The sequence below is a fragment of the Aspergillus pseudodeflectus genome (assembly GCF_044049435.1).
Source record: "Aspergillus pseudodeflectus strain CBS 756.74 chromosome Unknown BJX68scaffold_57, whole genome shotgun sequence".
Taxonomy (NCBI): Eukaryota; Fungi; Ascomycota; class Eurotiomycetes; order Eurotiales; family Aspergillaceae; genus Aspergillus; species Aspergillus pseudodeflectus.
The window spans coordinates 108,989-130,894 of record NW_027263833.1 but is presented as its reverse complement, the minus strand read 5'-3'; the positions used below and the strand labels follow the sequence as shown (position 1 = coordinate 130,894).

The following is a 21,906-nucleotide window of genomic DNA, read 5'->3' as shown; positions in this document are numbered from 1 at the left end:
GCCCAGCTAAAACGCGGGGAGAGCTCCAGTCAGGTGACGTTATCAGCGTCTTCCAAGGAACCAGCAGCCACGCGCTGCGAGCTCCCAATTCCCTCATTTTCACTATCGTCATCGCCATCCACGTCATTTCTCTCATTTTCCGCACTCGACATCCCTTTCTCTTTTATTGATACCCTGCATCGAGCTCTGTTGTCGCCCAGTCAGCGATCCCGAGAGCTTTCCATCCTCCGAAGACTCCCCCGCACCTTGTTCCGGGCCAAATTACAACTGCTGTTTCAACTGAACCTCGCCACTGTGCCAAGTGGAAGTGAGCGGCTACAGAATCCTTCTCCAAAGGTACCCCTTCCAGTCTTTTTTCTACAGGCAGGCTATACTAACAAACTGCACAGGTAGGATGTCCCTGCCCCGAGTCTCTTACTTGGAGTCGTGGGAGCCGAACCCAGCCTCACTGCGCCGCCCGCAAGACCGCGATCGGAGCCCAGGCCATGAGTCTGACGGTGATAACGACTCATACCAAGATCTTCCCGATTCTTCCTTATCGTCCTCCTATCCGTCCGCCACCGATATCCCCTCGTTGCGACATCGCCTAAATTTCAACCCATACGCTGGACCTGGCTGGACCCAGGCTGTTGTGGATGGCGGAGATGACGATCGAAATACCCTCTCGCGAGTTTCTTCTCTCGCTTCCAAACACCGCCAGGCAAAGCGTGCGGCGATAGCAGAACCACAAGCCATTCAGCAAGCCGAGCCGGATCAGGACGCCTGGGGCCCGCTTGAGACAACCGGAGCGTTCGAAGTTGGCACTACAAAGCGAGTCCGTGAGTGATACCAACCCCGACAAATTGTTCTAGGCTGACATTCTATAGTACAGGTTATTGTTGCGGTGGTCTACTGCTTCTTCGCTTCTGGCATTGTCTTTGGCTTTGCTGCAATAAAACCAGTTTTCATTAGAGAAGGAGTCTATGGTAACTATTGTTCCGGGGAAGAAGATGTTTGCTATGGACAGGAACTCCGGCTGAACCTGATGTTCACAATAGCTGCTGTCGCCACGAACGTTTCTGCTCTCCCAGTAGGGACCATTCTCGACACGTATGGTCCACGGGTGTGCGGGATAATTGGCAGCAGCTGTCTCCTTCTGGGTGCGCTTCTTCTTGCGCTAGCCAGCCGTCTTCCATTCGATGCGTACGTACTTGGCTATCTCTTGCTTGCGTTGGGAGGTCCTTTTATTTTTATTTCGTCGTTTCACCTCTCAAATACCTTTCCAACTCGGTCCGGTTTGATATTGTCTTGTTTGACCGGCGCTTTCGATGCCTCCAGTGCCCAGTTTTTGATATTTCGTATCATCAACGACAAGACACACGGCTCCTTCTCTTCCCAGAAGTTTTTCTCAGTCTATCTTGTGATTCCTCTGCTCATCTTGATTGCGCAAATAACGATCATGCCTAGCACCTCTTATAAGACCGCTGGAGAGCTTGTTCAGCAAGCAGAGGACCACATAGTCGCTGAAGCAACTGATCGTGTTGATGACCACATATTGGACCGTGATGAGGGCGAAAGACAACGAAATGATCGCCGTATGCACCGCCAGACTGTCGTTAGCAAGATTCAAGATCTCCTCACCGACGGTGACGAGACTGCATCTGTCATTAGTGAGGGGTTGACACTGAACGATGGCCGGGGTACCGCCGAGGCTAGCGCCGCCCGAGCCCATCCAGAACTCAGCCCTCCAAACAAGCACACGAGCGGCGGTGTCTGGGGCGCAATGCACGGGTTTTCCGCCGTCCAGCAGATTTGCTCCCCTTGGTTCGTTCTCATCGCGTTCTTTACAGTACTTCAGATGCTACGCATCAATTACTTTGTCGCATCCATTCGACAACAGTACGAGTATCTGTTTGATTCCGATGAAGACGCCCGCCATATCAACGAGCTGTTCGACTTTCTCCTCCCAATAGGTGGCCTCTGCGCCGTCCCGTTCATCGGAACCATCCTCGACTCTGTCAGCACCCCATTTGTGCTCCTCGTCCTAGCCTCAACAGCCACAGCAATCGGCATCTTGGGCTGCATCCCAGACAGCCACGGAGCCGCCTACGCAAACATCATTCTCTTCGTTATCTACCGACCCTTCTACTACACAGCCGTCTCCGACTACGCGGCCAAGGTCTTCGGCTTCCAGACCTTTGGCAAAGTCTACGGCCTGATCATTTGCGTCGCGGGCCTCGGAAACTTCGCCCAAGCCGGCCTCGACGCTCTCACCTTCACCGTCTTCGACCGCAACCCGATCCCCGTAAACCTCATCCTCACAGTCCTCACTTGCGTCACTGGGTCAGCTCTCGTCGCCTTTGTTTGGCGCAAGTCAACCCTGATGGCCGAGTACGGGCCTCCGCCTCCACCAACTCATCCGAATGATCCTGAGATCGCGGTCGTGGTTCAGGACTATGACGGTGTCACAACGAGGGACTGGGAACAGCAGCCCTTGCTCGAGCCAAGGTCTATCCCGTCGAGGCGACAGGGCGAGTCGCCGTCTTATGGCAGTGTGAGGAGTCGGTAGTCTTGACCAGGTGTGAAATATTCTTGGAAACGCTTTGTTTATATGCGTATGTACAAACCCACTGGCTTCTGCTCATTCTTTCTATCCCTTGGTTAAACAACCTCGTTTCTTTCACTGCTACTGCTTTCAAACATTACCATCTAGGTACTGCAAGACTCATGATTGATGTATATGCCATGCCATACCCCGTTACGCGATGCCATACCCACTCCATTACTATATTCATGAATGTTGATCGTTTCTTCTTGCTCCTTGCGCTTTCTTGCCTTATTCTTAGAGCAAAATCAGTCTCTATTATATACACAGACACAGAGAGAGATCTATATATGGTAGATATACAAGTTGTTTCACTGTTGTATCTCAAGATCCAAAAATCAACGAAAAGTAGATGCCAGATAGAGATTACTGAAAGGCACTGCTCTCATGATGGTCGTAATTCTATCGACCTGATCGTCGTCTTCCACTCCTCCATAGGTGTATATGCCGCTTAGGGTGATAAGTTCCCCGTCCGTCTGACCAGCTGACGGCATACTTCGTATTCTGATATTCGCGGAGTCTGGGCCCAAAAACGGAAAAGGCATGTATATACCCAGGATTCAGACTGGCTGTATGTCATCCCAGACCACTGTATTGGGTCTATCTCCTGCGGTAGGAGAGTGTCTAGAAGCGGATAGAGGCTGGATCTGAAGAGTCTCGAATATATTCAAGTTCCGTCACGCTGCGCCGCAGCGGACGTACAAGAATGTTGCAACCAAGGGAATGATCTTTGGGGTATTTCGCCCCTCGAACTTAACTATCGTCACCGATACATCCGCGCTCTCTCGAGCGCAAACCATAACTTCATGCCCGGCGTGTCACAGGCTACCGGATACCACGCCAACATCGCCAAATACCGCGATAGATGCTCGTAGGACGCGATCTTGTGATGTTCGACTACGCGGCACAGCCTCTCAATGTACCATGACCGATGCGGCGTATGTGTTGCTGCAATGCCGCCGAGGGTTAGAATCCAGAGGAGCGCAACCTGGGCTTGTGGGGTCGTCCACAGAGATGGGTGATTTGGGTTGCTGAGGACGTTGCGGAGAAGTTCGGCGAGATTCATAATTGGTGAGCTCTGAGGTGGGATGGGGAGGACGATGCCGACGCTGTAGATTAGACAGGCGAGACGGAGGGCTTCGTAAATAATGTCCTGGGGTTGAAGGGGTGGTGCTTGACTGATGTTTGAGTTTGGGTCGGTTTGGTGGGGGGCGGCTGGAGGGAGGCATAAGAGGGTGTAGTGTACGATGCTGCGTTGATCGGCGAGTAGAGAGAGATCATAGTGGCCCCTTTGAGCTTGGTCCACAAGGTTGGTGTAAGTGTTCATTGCGCAAAGGAGTTCTGCGATACTGCGAGAGACGCCGAGGTGTTGGTGTTGTACGTAGTACCGGTCGATATCGGCATCCCTATACCCTAGCAGTTCTTGCATCGTCTTGTTCTTGCGACTCATTTCCAGAGGTATCCACGGGAAAACCGGGTGGAGGAGGAATGTGCTCGAAGTAACAATGTCGGAGAACGATATCACTGAGGCCAATCCAGGGAGCTCAATCTTCTCTATGCCACCTCGTAGATTGACCATCTGGATCAGGCCTCCGATATGGATAAGGTTGGGACGGAGGCACCCATAAACGTCTAGCCATTGGAGTCGTTGCATGGGGGCGGTGAACGGGATGTCTGGTAGTCCATTTACATCATCCTCAGCCTTATTGTGTGCCATGCAGACAACGCTCCAGATCATAGCATCGCAAACTGCACGGGAAGGATTGCTCATCTCTCTGCTGACCAATCGGACCGTTTCCATCTCAACATGCTCAAGGAGGCGCTGTTGCCGGTGGCGGAAGATGTGTCGAGGAATCCAGCCTTTCAGTGCCTGGACACGCATGTGCGAGAGGGAACCAAATAGGAACGCGGTAAAAAGAACTGGATCGGATACCCCCAATGGAAACCAAGATTGCATGTTCGTCCCTGAGGGTCCGGGGGTGAGTCCAGGCCAGAGGCATGAAATGCCTATCAGGTGTTAGTACAGGACAAGAGAGGCAGAGCAATTGAACACACAGTATTCATCTGACAATCGAATGAGCTTTGGATCGATGTTTGTAGGATATGCTCGGAATGGATCCAAAGAGCCAGCGCCCACAATCTCAATGTATCCCCTGGATGACGAAGTGCCGGACTCGGCCCAGTCTGCAGATGATCTCTCGTCCTCATCATCGACTTGTTGCTGATAAAAATATGCGTTCGCTGGAGAAGGGGTGCCAGTCTGTGAGGGTATAATGACCAGCGGCAGCCGTGGATGCGGGGCTTTCGGGAATATAGGAGTCACATCCCGCGAAGCGCTCGAGGTACTCGACCCCGGAGAATCGTGTGACGAAGGAGACGAGCCCGACGTAAAGGTCCAAGACGGCGAAGTAGAAGAGAGATAAGGATCGTCAGAGTCGGCATCGACGGCTTCCACTGGCGGATGGGGCCTGTCGTCGAAAGCAGCAAGCGGGGGCTCAACCAAACTGGCGGGACCAGCAGCGGCGGCAACAATACGGCCCTTTGTTTGGGTTGAGATCCATTGTCCAACGTGAGCGCGCACCAGCCGCTTATTATTCAATCGCTCTGTTTCCGAAGTCGGGTATGCGTTGACGAAGTGGATGGTATCCCTCTTGACCTTCGGAGCGCCCTTGTCAGCGGGCATGCTGCCTTTGCTTCCCATGCCTCAGTACACGCTCAAGAGCAGGCAAACGGATATGGCTGGAGCGGTATATGAGATGCCGGGAGGGTCATCATGCGTTTTAAAGCTGGGACAGGCAGGTTCGAGGCGCGAACATAGCTGATCTAGGAGGGGGTTTTGCGAAGGGCGAGAGCGAAGTTAGCAAGACGAAGGATGCGAAGATGCAAGAAAAGAGGAAGAAAAGATTGAGTGCCCAGAGAGGGGTAGGCGAATCAAATAAATAATTAAGACCAGACCGGTGTCTGGGGTGGTGAGTGCCAGGGTGCGGAGCAGAACGGCGAGGGAGAAGAAGAAGCAGCTCAACAGCGAGGTGAAAACTTCAAGCTGAACGCGAGGCGCTAGAAAAGTCCATGCCGAACTAGATCAATCCTCACTCAGCTTGGATCCGCCGCAAAAGTGCGAATTGCGAGCCCAGAAGGCTAGGGACTCTCCCAAAGCCCTCAGGGTCTTTGTTTGTCGCGTCGAAAGTACTTTTGCGATCGAAGAGCCAGCGATCGTCAGACCGAGAAGATCCATGGAGGCCAACCGCACTAAGCCGCAATCTCCACTAGAGCGGACCCGTCTCTGCTTAGTGGACTGCCCGTAACTGATTTGTCATGTTCCAAACCAACACTCTTTGAAGCTTTCCGTTAAAGAGAGGGTTGAACTTGAGTATCGACATTGCGGATTCAACTGCCGGTATATTGAAGCTGTTGTTGTTATCCTCTTCGCTCATGTGCGAAAGGAGGCAGAAATGACGCCTGCAGGCTACTCGAGGTTTGCGCCGGACTAAGCTCTCAACACAGGCTGGAATCGCGAATGAGATTCGTTCTCAATAATAATCTCAATTCCAAATCTTCGATTGGTCTTTCTGAGTGGTACAATAAAGTTTCGCTTCTTAATTTGCGCAGAGACATATCGTCGATCAGAGACTGCGGTCATAGATGATTATGGAAAAAATTCCTAGTATCAAGTCTTATGCTACAGAAAACGACCTAATCAACGACAACTCTTATAAAGCGGGCATACATCGTAGTACCAAGCTCAGTCAAGCTCAAGAAGTGGGTACTTTCCCCCCTCTCCAGTGATGGGATTGTGATATTTCTCCAATGCGCCCTCGACTGCGGCCATGTAGCCAAGCACCTTCTCTTCCTGCCATCTTCTGCCCACGACCTGCACCGCCGTCGGAAGACCCGCCATTTTAGTAGCATTGTAGTGCTTCCAGGCGCCCCGTGCAAGCGCGCCATTGGCACCAAGTTGCTTCAGAACCGTCCTGTAAGGAGCTTCCAGAGCATCCTTTTTAGCATCGACATGTGAGACCGGCATAACACCAGCGCTGTAGTCGAGCAAGTTCCAGAGAAAGGTGTACCCGCAGGAGGAGACAGCATCTTTCATCGCCCTGTGTGGAAGAGCCGGAGTGGCATTTACCGGACAGAGAATGAAGTCGTAATCTTGCTCATCCCACCAAGCATGCCAGGTTGAGCGGAAAGCCTCACGTTTCGCAACTAACTTCCACTGCTGGGCAGCGCTCTTCGGACCGAAACCTAGTATCAAGGCTGCCCATTGCGGGTCACGCCGGATATACCGCACAAAAAGGTAGTAAAGGTATCGTAAAGGACGAGGCAGGTTGGCAATCAGGGACAGCTGAGAAGCGCCAGGATCGGAGGGTTCAAAGCTATAGAAGTGTGAATTGAAGGTCTCGCAGCCATCGGAGTTTAGCAGCTGAGAGGCAAGATGAAGACCGGCGAACGGATCAGCATTTGGTGGGGGTGTGATCTCCACAACTTGGTGACCTGCCGCGTTGAGAGCAGCAACTGTGGTAGCGACGGCACGTTGGATAGCGGGAGTTGGAGGAATGACGCCTATTAGTTGGTCAGAGAGTTTCCCAATATACCTCAACCTTTGGCTTACCATCCGTAGACATTAGCCCAACCCTCAGTTTCTTGCTCTTGGCCTCAATCTCCTCCTCACCGCGCCAGGCAATGGGATGAACGGTGTAGTCATACTTCCATGGTTTCATGCCAACAATGGACCGAGTGAAATATGTGAGATCGTTCAATGTGCGAGCCATGGGACTGAACACACTCGCCACTCCCTCTTGCCCGGCCATGCTGGTGTTCACTCCATTCTTTGGCCAGCGACCAGTACTGCAACGCAGGGAGTAGATTCCACTCCAAGCAGCAGGAACACGGACTGAACCTGCGACGTCCGAGCCGATACCAATTCGACCACCCAAAGCGAGCAAAGCACCCTCTCCACCGGTCGAGCCGCCGGGGGAGTACTGCGGAACATGAGGGTTAAGACAGGTACCCCAGAGAGCGTTTGCCGATTCAAAGGACAGAAGAGTGACCGGTAGAGCCGTCTTCGCATAAGGTACCGCACCTGCAAGGATGAGCTAAGGGCAGTAGCAGGTTTAAATACGATACTCACCTGCATCTTTCAAGAGCTTCACCATCGGACCATCCTCGGCATACGGCTTCCCGGCCAGGCGCGAGTAGCCTAGCGTAATGTCAAAGCCTTTGACCTGGATCGAGTCCTTCAAGGAGACAGGCACTCCAGCTAACGGACCTTTGAGGTTGACTTCGCTCTGAGCCCAAACCTCGGCCTCCGGAAGTAGCAGTTCTGTGATGCAGTTGGTCTTCTCCTGAGCTCTGACAGCCACCTTGCCGTACGTCTGAAGCACATCTGTCGCGGAAAGAGAGCCATCCTGAATCTCCTTTACGAGCTCTTCGATTGGCTTATTGATTACCGCTTTATCTGAAGCATCTATGGGCGCATGGTAGACCGCAGGCAGAGAAGCGAATCGCGCAGCGCGTTCCTGCCGCTTTATGGTCCTATTGTTGAGAATCAAGCATTAGCCCAAGCTCACCAGGTTGGTAGTTTCGCCTAGTGCAGACTTACCGGGCACGACGATAGTTGAAATAATCGAACGGTGGAAGCATCGTGACAGCGTGACAAAGAGCAAGGAGAATGAGGGGGCAGTTGGAGACAAACGGCGCAACCACTGTTCTTATATGCGGAGACAAGTGCGGGGGCTGCGATAAGACCCGTAGATAAGCGACGCCTCGGCGAGCCTGGCGCAGCAACAAAAGCGCTCGTTCGGTAGCAGATTTTGAATCTTTTACTGGATTCGCAAATGAGTGTATCTTCTGCCCCTGTGAAGGTTAGGAACAGAGAAAGTCCCCTTCTTATGGTATTTTCGAGAATGAGCTGCTCCACGTGACAACTTCCATCGGAAACCATGACCTTCCCGATTCGGAAGGTCCACGCGTGCGCGGCCGTTGATAACGCGAGTTTGGAGTTGCTGCTTTGCTGGTCCACGATTCGAGCATCTCCATCGGTCCTCGTTTTGATACTCGTTTGCCGATTCAATAGCTTCAAATAAGTTCATATCGGGTATTCTATGTCCAGCTACTAAACTCTATACTCCTGAAATTATCACAACAAGGCCAGCTCATCATGACCAACTCCGTTCCTTCTCCGGCCTGCTCCTTTCCCTGAACGTCTACAGAGAGCTCATGCGGTTTTATCTTCTCTAGACTTCAGCCAGTTATGTGCGCACAACCACCAAACCACGACGGCTATAGCTGCAGCACATATCATCACGACGAGAAGCACTGCACAGCCGCATAGGACGCTTTTCCGCCGTTTTCGATGTTGCTGTTCGAGCCAATCGCCACTGACATCCATGTTAGTTGAGAGACACTCTAAAGCACCCGCCTCGTTTCAAAAGAGATTCACGCACGACCAAATTGTGGGTTCCTTTTCCTCAGCGGGTGACTTGACCACCTCGTCCAAATGGACGGCTTTCGAAAACCTTTTCCAGAACCAAGGGTCCTGGACTAGTGCCATTGTTCTGTATGTATTCGGTCATGCGGGTCGACCCGTCGTTCTTAAATTTTACTCGAGTGTGCGCGTCAATGAGTTCAATACCGGGTACGTGTGATTCTTCGTGTCAACGGCCTCAAAAGACACGCGTTGTTTTGAGTTCGCAGAAAAGTCGCGTTCTGCTCACGGTCGATGAGCAGAGAGGAAAACAGTTTGGGCGCGGTGATATTGTTGGAAAGTCAAAGGTGCGAGGATTGAGAAATGAAGTTCAGGTAGGTGTGACGACTTACGCGCCATGTCTATACTCAGCGTCCAGCGTCGAGGCCAAAGAGTGAGGAACCTGGATTGAGTGGGCGCCGGCGTTGTTATGGATAAAGACAATCCAGAGATGCCGAGAGATGCCAGGGAGCTGCGACCGAGTTCTCCCTGCATTCCAGCCATCCAGGCAGGGCACGCATTCTGGAGCAACTGCCTAGGAGAGATCCCGATCCTAAAACGACCCACTTCTGCATGTGTATGCATGTCTCGGACTATGGGTCTCATCTTAAAACAGTAAAAACGCAGGGCAAATTGCTTGTCGAAAGCTTTGCTCCATGACCTCGAGGTTTTCAAGACCTTGTGCCTGACAAGGAGTGGGGCTGAGAAGTCGGATTGTCAGATCTTTCTATTTTGACAGCAATGCCCTTCTCAAGATGCTATGGCGATCACACATTCTCATCAAAACTCAAAAGCGGTATGCATTGCTCGTCACGAGTCATCAAACTAACTGTGTAGGTATATGTGTACACCATCACTCCGAGAACATCACATCATGAACCATCATAAATCATAAAACTCAGGAAAGAGAAAGAAACCGTCCCATACCCGCACCATCCCAACACCCTCAACATACAAGTGGCCAGATTATGTTTCCTTGACACGTGGATGAACAAGATTAGGAAGTGAGGTAAACCCTCCTAGGCCTCCTCACACTTCCCCGGTCACCACCACTGCGACTCCGGTACGGCTTCTCCGAGTACTCATAAGTCGGGCTTCGTCTTCTTCGCCGCCGATAATGCGTTGTTGCTTCATTCGTGGGGTATCCTCCGTTACCCACAACAACGGGCGTCCCCGTATGCTCAGCCTCGTTGATTGCAGACGTTACCATGCATGTGCGCCACAGCCAGATTAGAAGCAAGGTACCGGCGATTGACCCAATGACTATTCCGGCGATGGCGCCTCCGCCAATTGTGCTTGGACATGAGCACGATGTACTGCCGCCGCTGTCGGAGTCGGAGGTGGATTGGCGTGGGAGGAGATTGAGGATGTGGTCGGTGGATATTGGTGCCTGGTTGGGTGTTAGCGGCGGTTTGTTTACCGAGGAGACGTGGAATGTGAGGTGGATTGGTGGATAATGAGTAACCATGGTTCATCCGTTTGCCGATTCGACTTTGTTATGGAACAGAATCAGGCTCAACGGGCCGTAGCCGCGACCAAACAGAGGATGAACCAAGAGTGACGAGGTGCTATTCCAGGTATTCTAGAGTAAGTGAAAGCAAACGTACCATGTTGACTGAGACGGAACCTCTCCGGAATCTATACCTCCAATCGACACCAAAAAAAAAACGCGAGACCTAAGTGCCCCGGATCTCCAACGTAAGGGACAAGGGATAAGGAACGGAAAACGAAAGAAAAGAATAACCGCGGGGCTTTCCTCGAGATATACTCCCCGAAGCATCCACTTCTGACGGGCGAAGCGGGATGAGGGTCTCATACTGACGTCAATATGCCAACCTCCCACCGAGGAAGTCTAGTTTCGCGACCAGGACCCGGATCCGCTGTTGATCTTGTGTGGATTGAGATAACCCGCGCTATGCCGAGGCTTGAATTGAATGCAATTGACTCGCAGTATTCGTATGTTGTAAGCCACTGATTTTTTCTTCCCTGGTTTGGGGCCCTGGGCGCTGCTTACAGTAGTGTCGCGCAGTGCGCGTTTTGCTTGCGCATGGCCGTGATTATGATGTCGCTTGTCGGCGATTCGGCGCTCGGAAGTTGGGTGGGGGTGGGCTTGGATTGCGCTTTTTCATGAATTGATTGTGCTGTTGAACAGGGATTTGTGCTTCAAGTATGGATGTGGCCGTCTTTTATTAGACACGATGATTTGAACGTGACGCAGTAGGGGATGGATATCTCTCGACTGATGAAAAGAAACGCAATGCATAAATTCGAACTAACGCCTCGTAAATCAATCAATCAGGCAGGAAATCAAGGCCAAAATGAACATTCAAGCGTATACAATAATGAGGAATAGAGGAGAAAACGCCTTGTCTACCCCTCTAGTCATAACGTCGTAAAATCGTGGCGTCGCAACACAGAGTTGGTTCTCGAGCGAAGACTCCAGAGAGCCGACCCCGCCCGCTCTGGTAATTCGTATCCATCCTGGTGCATCAAGTTTTTCTCTTCTGTAAGTCCAAATCAAATTCCAAATCGAATCAACGCCTGCATCCAGCATACAACGATGAGGAGTATGTAAACAAGTCGTATTGTGTCGTGTCGTGTCTCATCAATCAGCGAGCACTGCGATACAATGCAACCAATGCCCGAAACTCCATTTCAGCCAGTCCCAAGCCAGTTACACCAACCACCGATAACCAAAAATAAAAATAAAAAATTCAACCAAGCCGACAAATCGAAACCTAAATATTGGTAGTCAGATGTTTTGTTGTGCATATACAAACCTTTACAGCACCCAAGTTGGGATACTCATCCTATCTCTTTTTTTTCACAATGTTGTTGGCCCTAGCGATCGTACATCGATGCCATCCTGCCGTATTCGGCTTCCATGATGTTCTGGGGCACCCCTCGTCCGCCGGGACCGGAATTGTGGACGCCGGACCATCGTGGAGGCTGGAAGTCGCCTACAGACGCGAAGCGCGGCCGGCCGTGGTGAGCAGGATTCCCGCTCGGGTTTGGAGTCACGCTGCCACCGCGATAGCTGTTGCGTCTTGGATCTCTCGGGTCGTCCATAATGTTTGCGTCGAGGTCAGCCTGTGGATGGACCATGTAGGCTGGGCCACTTCCGTTCACGAAACGAGGGTGTATAGGATGGATGGGGTGCACATGGTGCACTGGGTGTGCGTGTCCGTACACAGGGCTGGTTGGAGCGGTAGCCGCCTCGGCAAAGCCAGGTTCGCGGTATTGAGAGACGGGGGTACGGGATTGGCGGACTTCATCGATATAGACTCTGGGCTGCCGCACACAGCGACCGCTGTCGGAGTCATAGATCCTGGAGCTCGAGTTTCCGGGAAATGCCTCGCGGTATGCGAACCGTCGCTGCGAGTCGGGGGATAGTTCTCTCTGCGGTCGGCGCGAATATGCTTCATGGGAATGCCGACGGGCGTTTGGAGCGTGCGGCGGAGATAAATTTCGTTGATGTGGGTAGTGCGGCGGAGGCGAGCCGGGCTCTTGTGTTGCGGTCCCAGAGTCCTCGGAGGATGCATCTGAGGAACTATGTCCGTGGACCGGCTCTGGGCTCATAGGACGGGAGTATGTCTTGCGCTCTCGGCCTCGAGACTTCGGCGGTGCATGCTCCGGGTATGTCGGGGGCGAAGGCGCGCGTGGGGACGCGTAGCCGCTCGCGCGAGCGCCCGCGCCCGCGAACTCCGCCGAGCGACGAGGTAAGCTTGGTTGCGGTTTATGTAAATTGGCCTGCGGAATCTCAGCACTTTGTCGTCTCTGGTGACGGCGAGATGTTTGCGCGTCGGCGGGCACGGAATAGCGATAGCTCGATGATCTCGAGTGGTTAGAATGGCGGTTGAGATGGCCTGGGTGGTGCTGCTGCTGGTTTTGGGCAAATTCCTCCTCTTTGGCGGAGGTCGGAGCATCCTTCTGGTTAAACTGGTCGTGGTATGAACCGAAATTCGGCGGAGACGAGCGGAGCAAATTCTTCTTCCAGTAATCGAATTCGAACTTTTGGCTGACCGTCTCGTGCCACTGGATCATCTCTGGGTCTGGTTCCGCTGGGAAGGCCTCGCGGGGGATTGTCTTCGGGAAAAGAGTTCCGTTGGGGCTGAGAATGTCCCATCGTTCGACAGCGTTCTGCAAATATGAAACATGCTCGTCTGGATCGAGGAGGATCTGGATGGTCTGCCATCGCACGAAGCCGTGGGGCTGTAACGCCGGGATCGACGGAGGCTTATAGGGGTCGGCGGAGGGTTGGATGCTGTGGAAGCAGCCAAGGCGCTGGTATATAAAGGATAGGGCGGAAGGTTTCGTATCGAGAAAGAGGACATCGTAGTTTCCGCCGACTTTACGATAAAAAGCCGCGAGTCGCTCCGGTGTGAGGTCAGGGATGGCGAGTTGATCAAAGGTGGTCTGCGTCACCACCAAACAATTGGGATCAGCACACTCTCACAGCCTTTTTTTTCCTAGTGTCCAACTTACAATCACATGGGCAATCCCCAGACACAGTTGTTCCAGCAACGGCGAGGGACTCTTATCGGGGTTGATCAAAACACCCCAAAAGTCCGCCTCATGATCATACGAAAATGAGGCCATAGTTGGACGGTCTTCAAGATACAGCGCAGGCATCTGACAGCAGCGAGGACTGTCGTTGCATCGATAACGTGATTCGAGGTGGTGAGGAAGGGTTACAGAGAGAAAGAAATGAAAGCAGGCCAATCTCACTGGAATTCCAGCTTGCAAGTACCCCCGACAGGCATCGTTGTCTGGCGGTCAGGCACCCATCGTGGCTGTCGCTGCTCCACTGCGGGGGAGCCCAACTGGACAACGCAGGCCACTGCCTCTGCAACAAAACAGAGGGCGTACTTTGCAAAGAACTCCTAGTGCTTTGATTGGGAAACAAAGAGCCCAACTTGCAGTCAGGCCATGCACCTCGCCCATTTGGTTGTTCGCGCACTGGTTCGAGAACCCAGACACTGTTCGTCTGCATTGAACTGCAAGTTAATTATCCGGTACCTCGGCTGCCTCAATCTATTGTGATTTGGCATGGCACCGTGTTGCACTATTTACTACAGTTGCTGAAGAAAGTACTGGACACAGCTATACACAGACTCGAAGCTTAGGCACGTGCTAATCGCTTGCCAGTCCTCGCGATTCGTATGGAATCAGTGTAACCAACCAGCCAGCTACTAAAAATATCGCGCCGCTGATATATATCGGTACGGTGGTCTGCAAGTCAGCCCCAAGGGCCACAAGAGGTGCCATGATCCCACCAAGCCGATTCGCCGCACTCACGAGCGCGTTACCTGTGCCCCGATTTCTCGTCTCAAAGATCTCCGGTGTATACGCATAGAGAACAGCGTAGACAAGACTGCTGCTGAATCCGTAAGCACAGTTCCAGCCCAACAAGGCTGACGAGGTTGTGGCCGATGTAGAGGCTAGGAGGAACACCCCTGTCATTATTGTTGCTAGCGCAAGTGTGCCTCGACGCCCGAATTGCGGCAACTCGACCATAACGCCCCCGACAAGACTGCCGGGAACCCCTGCTACCGCGATAATCAGTGAGTTGCGGTACGTCAACGAAGTCGACCCATCCCCAAACTCTATACCACGTTGGTGCTGGAGGTAGGGTAAAAAAGCGTTGTACAATGGGAACGCAAGACCGATCAGCCCCCAAATAAGTATCAATAGCGCTGTTGTCCATGCACGGTGTCGGGTCGAGAACAAAGAATGGAGACGGGTAAAAGCAAGAGGCTCTAAGCGGAGTTTCACCTGCTCAACAAAGCCTAAGCCTCGGCGGTGGTAGTGAGAGCCCTGCCCATCTCCGTCATTGGTGCAATCGTGCAGCTCGTCTGCAGTCAGATTGCTGCTCTTTCCATTACGTCGTGCTACTTCGTGGACGACGGCAACGGCTTGGTAGTGCTTTCCCTTGCCCATGAGGTATTTGGGAGACTCGAGGAGAGTAAAAAAGAAGTACCGAGTGATGCACATAACCAAGGCCAATCCGCCCATTGTAGCGAGAAAATACCGCCATCCCATATTGTCAGATCTGACACAGTCATCGGCGGAAGGACAGGTGAAGTTACCCACCAACGGCCATGCGACGAGATTGGCTAGTAGCTGAGCAAGGGCCCAATTGATCGATAATACGGTAAGAAGGTACTGGTGCGAGCCTGGCAAAAACTCGAGGAAGATGGCCGAGTCCACGGGAAGGTTGCCGCCCACACCTGTCGACCAGAGAGCTGACAAGACACAGAGTGCGACAAAGGTAGGCGACCATGCTGCAGCCAGACTAAAGACAGCGGTTATCCCAATCGTCATGTTGAAGGCTACACGCCGCCCGAAGATGTCACAGCCAAACCCCCAAAACAGTGCGCCGACAAGGAGGCCTATATTCTGTGCCAGAAGCAAGAGAGGCGGTTTTGAAACGTCAAATTCGTACGTGACCGGAACGAGTACAAGGGACGTGACGATAGGCCACAGGTTATCGCAGGCCCAACCAAATCCGACGACTCCAAATAGCTGCCATTGGTATCGTCCCATTCCAATATCCTGGATAGCACGGTTCAATACATTGGCGTTCAGTTTATACGCGGAAGACGCATTAAGATCAGCGCCACGATTCAGCGGCGTAGTTTCGTGAAGGGCAGCAGTCGGACTGGCAGGATCAGATTCTCGACGAGCGGTCATTTCGGTTTGATTATGAGGTATATTCGAAGGTCTCAGAGGAGCAACGCGAGAGTTAACCTATTATTTCTCAGATCAGTCAGATTTCGTCCTCATGAGATGCTTGAGAATTCAGCACGATTCTCGGAACTTCAATGAACAGATGATATTCTGATGACTAGCATAAACTGAATTGAAGAATACCTCGGATCAAGTACTCGCTTTCTCTAAGAGAACACAACAAATAGCGATCAATGGGCGTGACAATGGTGTTGGTGGTTGTGATGATGAGAGCTTCCATGTGGAACTCCGGTAGGCTTCACGCTGCCAGTCGACACAAAAGGGGAATGAGAGGCCGTACTCGCTGAACTGCTCAACGCAGCATTAGCGACTCGCGTCGGCTTGACAATCGACGTTGAAGAGGGGCCAATTGAGCTTTCCAGTGTTGCTCTCGCATTGCTCACTGCAGAAGTGGATAAAACCGCCGCTGATGAGGACGATTCAGCAGAGTCGACGGAGTTGGCTCCTGCGAGGGCACTGTAGGGAGTTGCGCCAGGAAAGAAGGAGGTTGGGATTGTGGGAACTGGAATCTCGGAGTCGGTGCCGAACGCTGACTCAAGATTGTTTTCCATGCGGGGTGCGGAGAAACCAGACGGTGCTGCCGTGGCGGTCAACGTCGTGGTATAGGGGGCAGACCCGTCGCCATCCTGCAGACAAAATCCCGAGCCAAATGCGTTCTCGCAGCGATATGTTTGTTCGTCCCCTGTTTCTGTCCACATCTCAAAGTCCTCAATTGTGACCTCCGTACATGGTGCCCCGGCTGCGCAGACCACCTTGATTGGCCCACGCTCTGCCCCATTTGCCTCTGTTCCTTTCCAGTTGCGAATCGTGACATTGTTCAACTCAACCCCCTCCCCATCAATGGTGGACATGCTACTCCAATAGGCGTCTATGTCCAGGCTGTATGCATTTCCGTGGCCTAGGACGTCAGCATTTCTCTGGTCGCGAATGAGATCCAGCATACCTATGAAGTTTTCGAGTACAAGGTTGGAAACTGCTCCGCTCCCGCCATTGGATTTGACCATAAACATCTGGTTCGAGTTCCAGGTGTATACATTGCGATAGACAATGTCGGAAATGTCAGTGTCTGTTCCCAGTGATCCCATAGCGCAACCTCCGCTCCAATTGCAGTAAATGTTCTCGACGAGGATGTTCTTGGCTGGACTCTTTGGACGGTCAGAGCTAAATTGAGGGAATCCTCGAAAACTGCTTGACTTACCTTGACAGTGACACATTCGTCCTTGTTCGTGACCTCAACCTACACCCGTTATGAGCCAATTCCTTTCGAGGACGGTGTCTTGACTTACATCATGGATCCAGACGTTCTCACTCCAGACGTCAATTCCATCCAAACCTCCAGAGTTACCGCCACGGATCGCCATGTTGTATACTTCTCCATTATAGCATGTATCCAACGAGAAATGGAATAGTGGTGAATCAACGAGCGAGACATCATGCACCGAAAAGTCCGACACATCATAGAGCCTCAGAATCCGAGGGCCATCCATTGACCCTTCAGCATGAAACTCGTACCCATAACCCTGGATTGCACCTTCGGAAGTGCTGCTGAAGAACTCAAAATCGGACGAGTGCTTGATCATGATCATGTTACCCCCATCAGTTCCTGTGCGATAGATGATGCCGTCTAGCTGGATCGCACATGCGTTTCCTCCAGAGAGCGTGACCCAGGTCTCCATCGCATAGTCACCCGGGGGGATATAAATGACACCACCACTCGCGCAATCATCCCAGGCGGACTGCAAGGCAGAGCCGATATCCGTAGCCTTGTCGGCTACCGCACCGTAGTCAACGACATTGCAGGTCTTGACCTGGCTTTTGGAGCTTGCTGAAGTAAGGGGACCAACGCTACCAGAGAGTTGACCCTTCACTAGCAAGGGGGCTAGAGGGAGCAAAAACAAGCCAGCGGTATACATGATCAAGACGGATGCGATGCAGTTCTGACATCTCAGGCAAGGACAACGCACGATCCTTCTTTATGTACGGACCCTCCGTGTCGGTCGGAGAGAAATTATAAGGAGTCATTGCCCACCCGTGTTTGAGCTTGAAAGTGCCTGCATCCCCTCTTGCCCCTGTCATAATGAAATTTTAGCGGACTTTACCCGAGTGGAGTCATGCTTCTCTAAAGCTTGATGGTTCAAGCACGGCCCGTCGAGTTGGGCACTACCTTGATTGGTCGTTGATATCAATCTGAAGCGCCGGTGGATACAGGCATTCGACTCCACTGCTGTTTTAGTCTGGTGGGCTTGCGCGGTCGAGACTGAAGCTTCTCGTCTCACTGCACAGCATTTTCCGCCGAGTTGAAGATACCAGGTCCGTATTCGAGCCAGAGATCGAAAATAGACAGGTTTGTGCCTGTCAGGATGAAATTGAGCTTGTTCGCCTCGAGGCTTGAGGACCTTGACTCCGGTCTTCGAGCTGCCGCCTTAAACTAACTACGTGACATAGTCACATCGATGAAACTCTGGATCAAGGTGGTTGTCACCGGTATAGACTGGGGCGGCTTGAAGGCTAATCTCCAATCTATGTGGAGAGTCAGTCACAGCTACTAACTTTAGGAGTTAAATATTTCCCTGGCTATTCCTCAGCGCTCTGAGAAGGCCAACCCACCTCGTCAGGTGCAATAGCAATACTAGTTAGTCTTTCTGCGTTGATACTCGTCCCGATGAACCTCCCTTCTAAGGTTGAAGCTCTCGAGTTGCAGCATCAAACCCATCAAAATGATCCAGGCTGAGCTTCCCACTATTCAGCGCGAGGTCTACCTGGCGGCTTATATTATATCGCTCTCATCTTCAACGTCCTCAGATCAGAGTCTTAATCATCGCCTACGAGCGAAGTTTCTGTAGTTACAGGAGTGATCTTCAGCTACACGTTTTTAGGACTAACGGGTAACAATTGAGCTTCGCTGTGCATTATGAATGACTTCAAGTTCTCTTGACCTCTAATCTGCCTCAGCCTGAATGATGCTACCCTACTGGGTACATAGTTTACATGGGTATTAGGAGATCAACCACAATGGTGTTTCTGGTTATTTCTAGCCCAGAGGTGCATATTGCCCTGGAGGACAGCATTTGGGGCCAAAATCTCACTATCAATCTCACTATAAATGTGACTGTAAATGTGACTTTCACGTACGTTACAGTGTCAAACAAAGTTAAACCCGAGCTAACTTGTGTTGAGAGATAATAAGGAGAAGAACCACCAGAGCTTTATCAAAGCTCAAGTCCGCAAACTTACAACTGTCATTTCTGCCCGCGCCGGAAAAGGAACCATATCAGAAAGCGGTCGGCAGGGATAGACGGAAAATCAGACCCTCAGGCCAGCTGTGTCTTAGAGATGAGAAACGTTCCCGAAGGGCACAGAGAGAGCCGAACTAGTTTCTTGTCTACGGGTTATTCTGTCTGTGGCATTACCAGCCTGGAGCAAATGGGAGAGTACGTGTAACGACATGGTTGCCAGGCGGTATGTATATTGACCCTGCTAATGCGATTATTCAACATTTATTACAAACTGGAATTTACCACAATCCCCGAGGCGGAGAAAGCGATGAGGCTACTGAATGGGCTTGAATTCAAGGAGTGCCCACTAGGATCCGGATACCTCACCGGATCCCGAGAAACTCGCTGACGACTCGTGCACTCTGAATGAAGAGCTACGCTAAGCCTGATATTGAACCGTCCAGCCTACAAGACTCATCGTATCTCAATCTAAGATGAGCGACTAGGCACACTACTATGTTGAACAACTCACGGTTTAGCTTTGAACTGTCTACGGTGGTTTCAACTCACACTGGCGTCCCTATACCAACCTACAGAATGCACTGTTAGGTTGAGTCGGGCCAATGCTTGATTTGACAGTTGTAGTACCAGAAAAGTTGAAACTTTCAGCCTCCCGTGCCTCCATTCGCCACTGATCACCACGAACATAATACTAGCCATAGCGGAGCACCACTTCTAGCGTCGATCACTCTTGCGAGTATAATGAAACTTATACATTATTATGGTCAACTCCTATCGAACTGAGCAATATCTTCACCTGTGCTGCCTGGCTTTATCCATGATGGCGGGGCCAACAATCCATGGTGGAGCCTCCTCCAAGAAAATTTGGCCGAGCAAATTCCGAGTCAAATTTTCGTCGCAGAATCACGTTTAAGACTTTGAGTCAGAATTCCGACAGAACTAACCGGGTATACAGAATTTACCATTGAGGAATTTGGTGAGTTGCGGATGTCCCGAGTATAAACTTCTCCCGACGCTGTTCAGATGCGCATACTGCCACCGCAACGATGACGATAGAAGATCAGGATGAGAGTCCCAAGCCAGGTTCAGTCACCAAGCATGATATTGGATGGAGGAGAGTGGTGCGTAACTTTACACCGTCGTATGCGCTGATCTCTCCATTGCGTGATAATCCAAGCGGCTAACAGGAACATCCAGATGGTTTTCCATAAACATGGGCACTGGAATAGTGTCCACGCTCCTTTATGCGCTGCCCTATAACGGTACATGGCTGTACTGGATCTCGGTAATCATCTTTGCTCTAAATGTTTTACTCTTCATTATTGTCTGTGCCATCTCAACCCTTCGCTACACGCTCTATCCAGAGATATTCAGAGTCATGATCACGCATCCAACACAGTCCATGTTTATTGGGACGCTGCCAATGGGCTTTGCTACTATTGTGAATATGCTCTGCTTCGTTTGCGTTCCTGCATGGGGCGACTGGGCTCGAGAGTTCACCTGGGCGATGTGGATTATCGATGCAGTTATTGCGGTGGTTACTGCACTGTCATTACCATTCATGCTGTATGTGCAAACGAATTTCGAATAAAAGTGCTCCAACTAACACTGTTCCAGCATGTCCAGAAGGGATGAGACCCAGCTCTCGTCAATGACGGCGGTCTGGCTTCTCCCAATTGTGGGCACAGTGGTCACAGCTTCATCGGGAGCATTAGTCGCTGAGATCTTGCCAAATCCGCAACATGCTCTCTGGACTATAATAGTGAGCTACGTGCTTTGGGGAATCGGCTTGCCTCTAGCATTGATGGTCATGGTGATATACCTCCAGCGGTTGACGCTGCATAAGATCCCGCCCAAGGCGATGATTGTCAGCGTCTTTCTTCCACTGGGACCGTTGGGACAAGGGGGTTTCGGGTACCTATCCCCATGCTCTCACAAATACTGCAATTAACCATATTTAGAGCAATAAGACTCGGAAAAGCCGCGCAGACAATCTTCACCAAAACACACACTCTCGAGGAAGTATCTGGACCCGTGTTTTACTCAATGGGCTTCCTGGTTGGGCTTATTCTGTGGTCGTTTGGCCTCGTATGGTTGTTCTTTGCCTCGGCGTCAATTGCCCGCGCAAAGACGTTTCCATTCAACATCGGTTGGTGGGGGTTCTTATTCCCCATCGGTGCTTATGCTTCGTGTACCTGTCAGATTGGAGCAGAGCTTCCATCTGCGTTCTTTCGCATCTTAGGCACGGTATGTATCATTCCATTCAAGACTGTAGTGCCATGCCTAACATTCGGATAGATCATCACGCTTTGTGTAGTAGCTCTATGGATCGTCATAAGTCTGGGGACTTTGAAGGGGGTGGTCACTGGAACCATATTCTATTCACCATGCTTAGCGGAGCTGAGGGCGAAGGAGATGGAACGGGGTGAGGTTAAGGCTGTGTAGTTTGTCTGCTAGCATTTAAGCGAGTTGTTTTCTAGATTTTCCAACATTGCTAAAATATACTTCAGCAGAATCCACTAATATCGCTCAAGCGGGTCTGACTGAAATATCAAGCTCAACAGAGACAACGCTGACCTTGCACTGTACAGAAGGTTATAGTTTAGTCGCTTGAGTAACCCTGACGACCAACCCGTCCTATACCAACCGCGGTATGACGCGTGCTCATGGAAGCCTTGTGGTTCGTGCCCGACGTTGAGTGGCCAGTCTGGCAGCGCATCACGTGATGCGGAGAGAACCAGCGGAAAAATCGAAAATCGAAATTCAGAAAATCCAAAATTCAAAAAAGAAAAATAATAAAATAAAATAAAAAAAAGGAACGGCGCCCATCGAAAAGACCGCAATCCATCAGTTATTTCGGCCGACCCCAGCTT

General features: G+C 51.5%; 8 protein-coding genes across 8 annotated transcripts; 2 read left to right on the top strand and 6 right to left on the bottom strand.

The window, feature by feature from the left end:
* Positions 1–247: 247 nt before the first annotated feature.
* Positions 248–2,735, top strand: BJX68DRAFT_172650 (putative MFS transporter Fmp42). Its single transcript, XM_071037073.1, has 3 exons — positions 248–336; positions 390–818; positions 867–2,735. Exons 2-3 carry the CDS (start codon positions 395–397, stop codon positions 2,546–2,548), a joined length of 2,106 nt encoding a protein of 701 aa, XP_070894604.1. The 5' UTR covers positions 248–336; positions 390–394; the 3' UTR covers positions 2,549–2,735.
* Positions 2,736–3,347: 612 nt separating this feature from the next.
* On the bottom strand, positions 3,348–5,267 carry BJX68DRAFT_271139 (uncharacterized protein; the record flags this gene model as incomplete). The annotated part of the gene is made up of 2 exons (XM_071046883.1): positions 3,348–4,591; positions 4,640–5,267. 2 exons carry the CDS (start codon positions 5,265–5,267, stop codon positions 3,348–3,350), a joined length of 1,872 nt encoding a protein of 623 aa, XP_070894603.1.
* An 809-nt stretch (positions 5,268–6,076) lies between these two features.
* BJX68DRAFT_245541 (putative acetamidase) lies at positions 6,077–8,433 on the bottom strand. Its single transcript, XM_071041511.1, has 4 exons — positions 8,184–8,433; positions 7,713–8,116; positions 7,194–7,664; positions 6,077–7,144 (listed from the first exon to the last, which is right to left on the bottom strand). Exons 1-4 carry the CDS (start codon positions 8,222–8,224, stop codon positions 6,327–6,329), a joined length of 1,734 nt encoding a protein of 577 aa, XP_070894602.1. The 5' UTR covers positions 8,225–8,433; the 3' UTR covers positions 6,077–6,326.
* Positions 8,434–9,840: 1,407 nt separating this feature from the next.
* On the bottom strand, positions 9,841–10,554 carry BJX68DRAFT_172610 (uncharacterized protein). Its single transcript, XM_071037072.1, has one exon. It carries the CDS (start codon positions 10,513–10,515, stop codon positions 10,045–10,047), a length of 471 nt encoding a protein of 156 aa, XP_070894601.1. The 5' UTR covers positions 10,516–10,554; the 3' UTR covers positions 9,841–10,044.
* A 1,190-nt stretch (positions 10,555–11,744) lies between these two features.
* BJX68DRAFT_172598 (uncharacterized protein) lies at positions 11,745–13,875 on the bottom strand. Its single transcript, XM_071037071.1, has 2 exons — positions 13,533–13,875; positions 11,745–13,463 (listed from the first exon to the last, which is right to left on the bottom strand). The coding sequence occupies exons 1-2, from the start codon at positions 13,677–13,679 to the stop codon at positions 11,889–11,891; spliced, it is 1,722 nt and encodes a 573-aa protein (XP_070894600.1). The 5' UTR covers positions 13,680–13,875; the 3' UTR covers positions 11,745–11,888.
* Positions 13,876–13,904: 29 nt separating this feature from the next.
* On the bottom strand, positions 13,905–16,397 carry BJX68DRAFT_245534 (putative sugar transporter). Its single transcript, XM_071041510.1, has one exon. It carries the CDS (start codon positions 15,738–15,740, stop codon positions 14,181–14,183), a length of 1,560 nt encoding a protein of 519 aa, XP_070894599.1. The 5' UTR covers positions 15,741–16,397; the 3' UTR covers positions 13,905–14,180.
* On the bottom strand, positions 15,968–17,710 carry rhgB (putative extracellular rhamnogalacturonase; the record flags this gene model as incomplete). The annotated part of the gene is made up of 4 exons (XM_071043467.1): positions 15,968–16,695; positions 16,741–16,942; positions 16,996–17,034; positions 17,084–17,710. The coding sequence occupies 4 exons, from the start codon at positions 17,708–17,710 to the stop codon at positions 15,968–15,970; spliced, it is 1,596 nt and encodes a 531-aa protein (XP_070894598.1).
* A 2,196-nt stretch (positions 17,711–19,906) lies between these two features.
* BJX68DRAFT_172560 (TDT family transporter) lies at positions 19,907–21,527 on the top strand. The gene is made up of 5 exons (XM_071037070.1): positions 19,907–20,174; positions 20,231–20,599; positions 20,651–20,947; positions 20,995–21,280; positions 21,332–21,527. The coding sequence occupies exons 1-5, from the start codon at positions 20,080–20,082 to the stop codon at positions 21,476–21,478; spliced, it is 1,194 nt and encodes a 397-aa protein (XP_070894597.1). The 5' UTR covers positions 19,907–20,079; the 3' UTR covers positions 21,479–21,527.
* Positions 21,528–21,906: the final 379 nt, after the last annotated feature.

Coding starts and splice junctions, on each gene's coding strand:
- BJX68DRAFT_172650 (XM_071037073.1), top strand. CDS start 395: ATGTCCCTGCCCCGAGTCTCTTACTTGGAGTCGTGGGAGCCGAACCCA. Junction 819..866: donor TGGCACTACAAAGCGAGTCC/GTGAGTGATACC, acceptor GACATTCTATAG/TACAGGTTATTGTTGCGGTG.
- BJX68DRAFT_245541 (XM_071041511.1), bottom strand. CDS start 8,224: ATGCTTCCACCGTTCGATTATTTCAACTATCGTCGTGCCCG. Junction 8,117..8,183: donor TTCAACTATCGTCGTGCCCG/GTAAGTCTGCAC, acceptor TCTCAACAATAG/GACCATAAAGCGGCAGGAAC. Junction 7,665..7,712: donor GAAGCTCTTGAAAGATGCAG/GTGAGTATCGTA, acceptor TCATCCTTGCAG/GTGCGGTACCTTATGCGAAG.
- BJX68DRAFT_172560 (XM_071037070.1), top strand. CDS start 20,080: ATGACGATAGAAGATCAGGATGAGAGTCCCAAGCCAGGTTCAGTCACC. Junction 20,175..20,230: donor GTGCGTAACTTTACACCGTC/GTATGCGCTGAT, acceptor AGGAACATCCAG/ATGGTTTTCCATAAACATGG. Junction 21,281..21,331: donor TCTTTCGCATCTTAGGCACG/GTATGTATCATT, acceptor ACATTCGGATAG/ATCATCACGCTTTGTGTAGT.
- BJX68DRAFT_245534 (XM_071041510.1), bottom strand. CDS start 15,740: ATGACCGCTCGTCGAGAATCTGATCCTGCCAGTCCGACTGCTGCCCTT.
- BJX68DRAFT_172598 (XM_071037071.1), bottom strand. CDS start 13,679: ATGCCTGCGCTGTATCTTGAAGACCGTCCAACTATGGCCTCATTTTCG. Junction 13,464..13,532: donor TGGGGATTGCCCATGTGATT/GTAAGTTGGACA, acceptor GTGGTGACGCAG/ACCACCTTTGATCAACTCGC.
- BJX68DRAFT_172610 (XM_071037072.1), bottom strand. CDS start 10,515: ATGGTTACTCATTATCCACCAATCCACCTCACATTCCACGTCTCCTCG.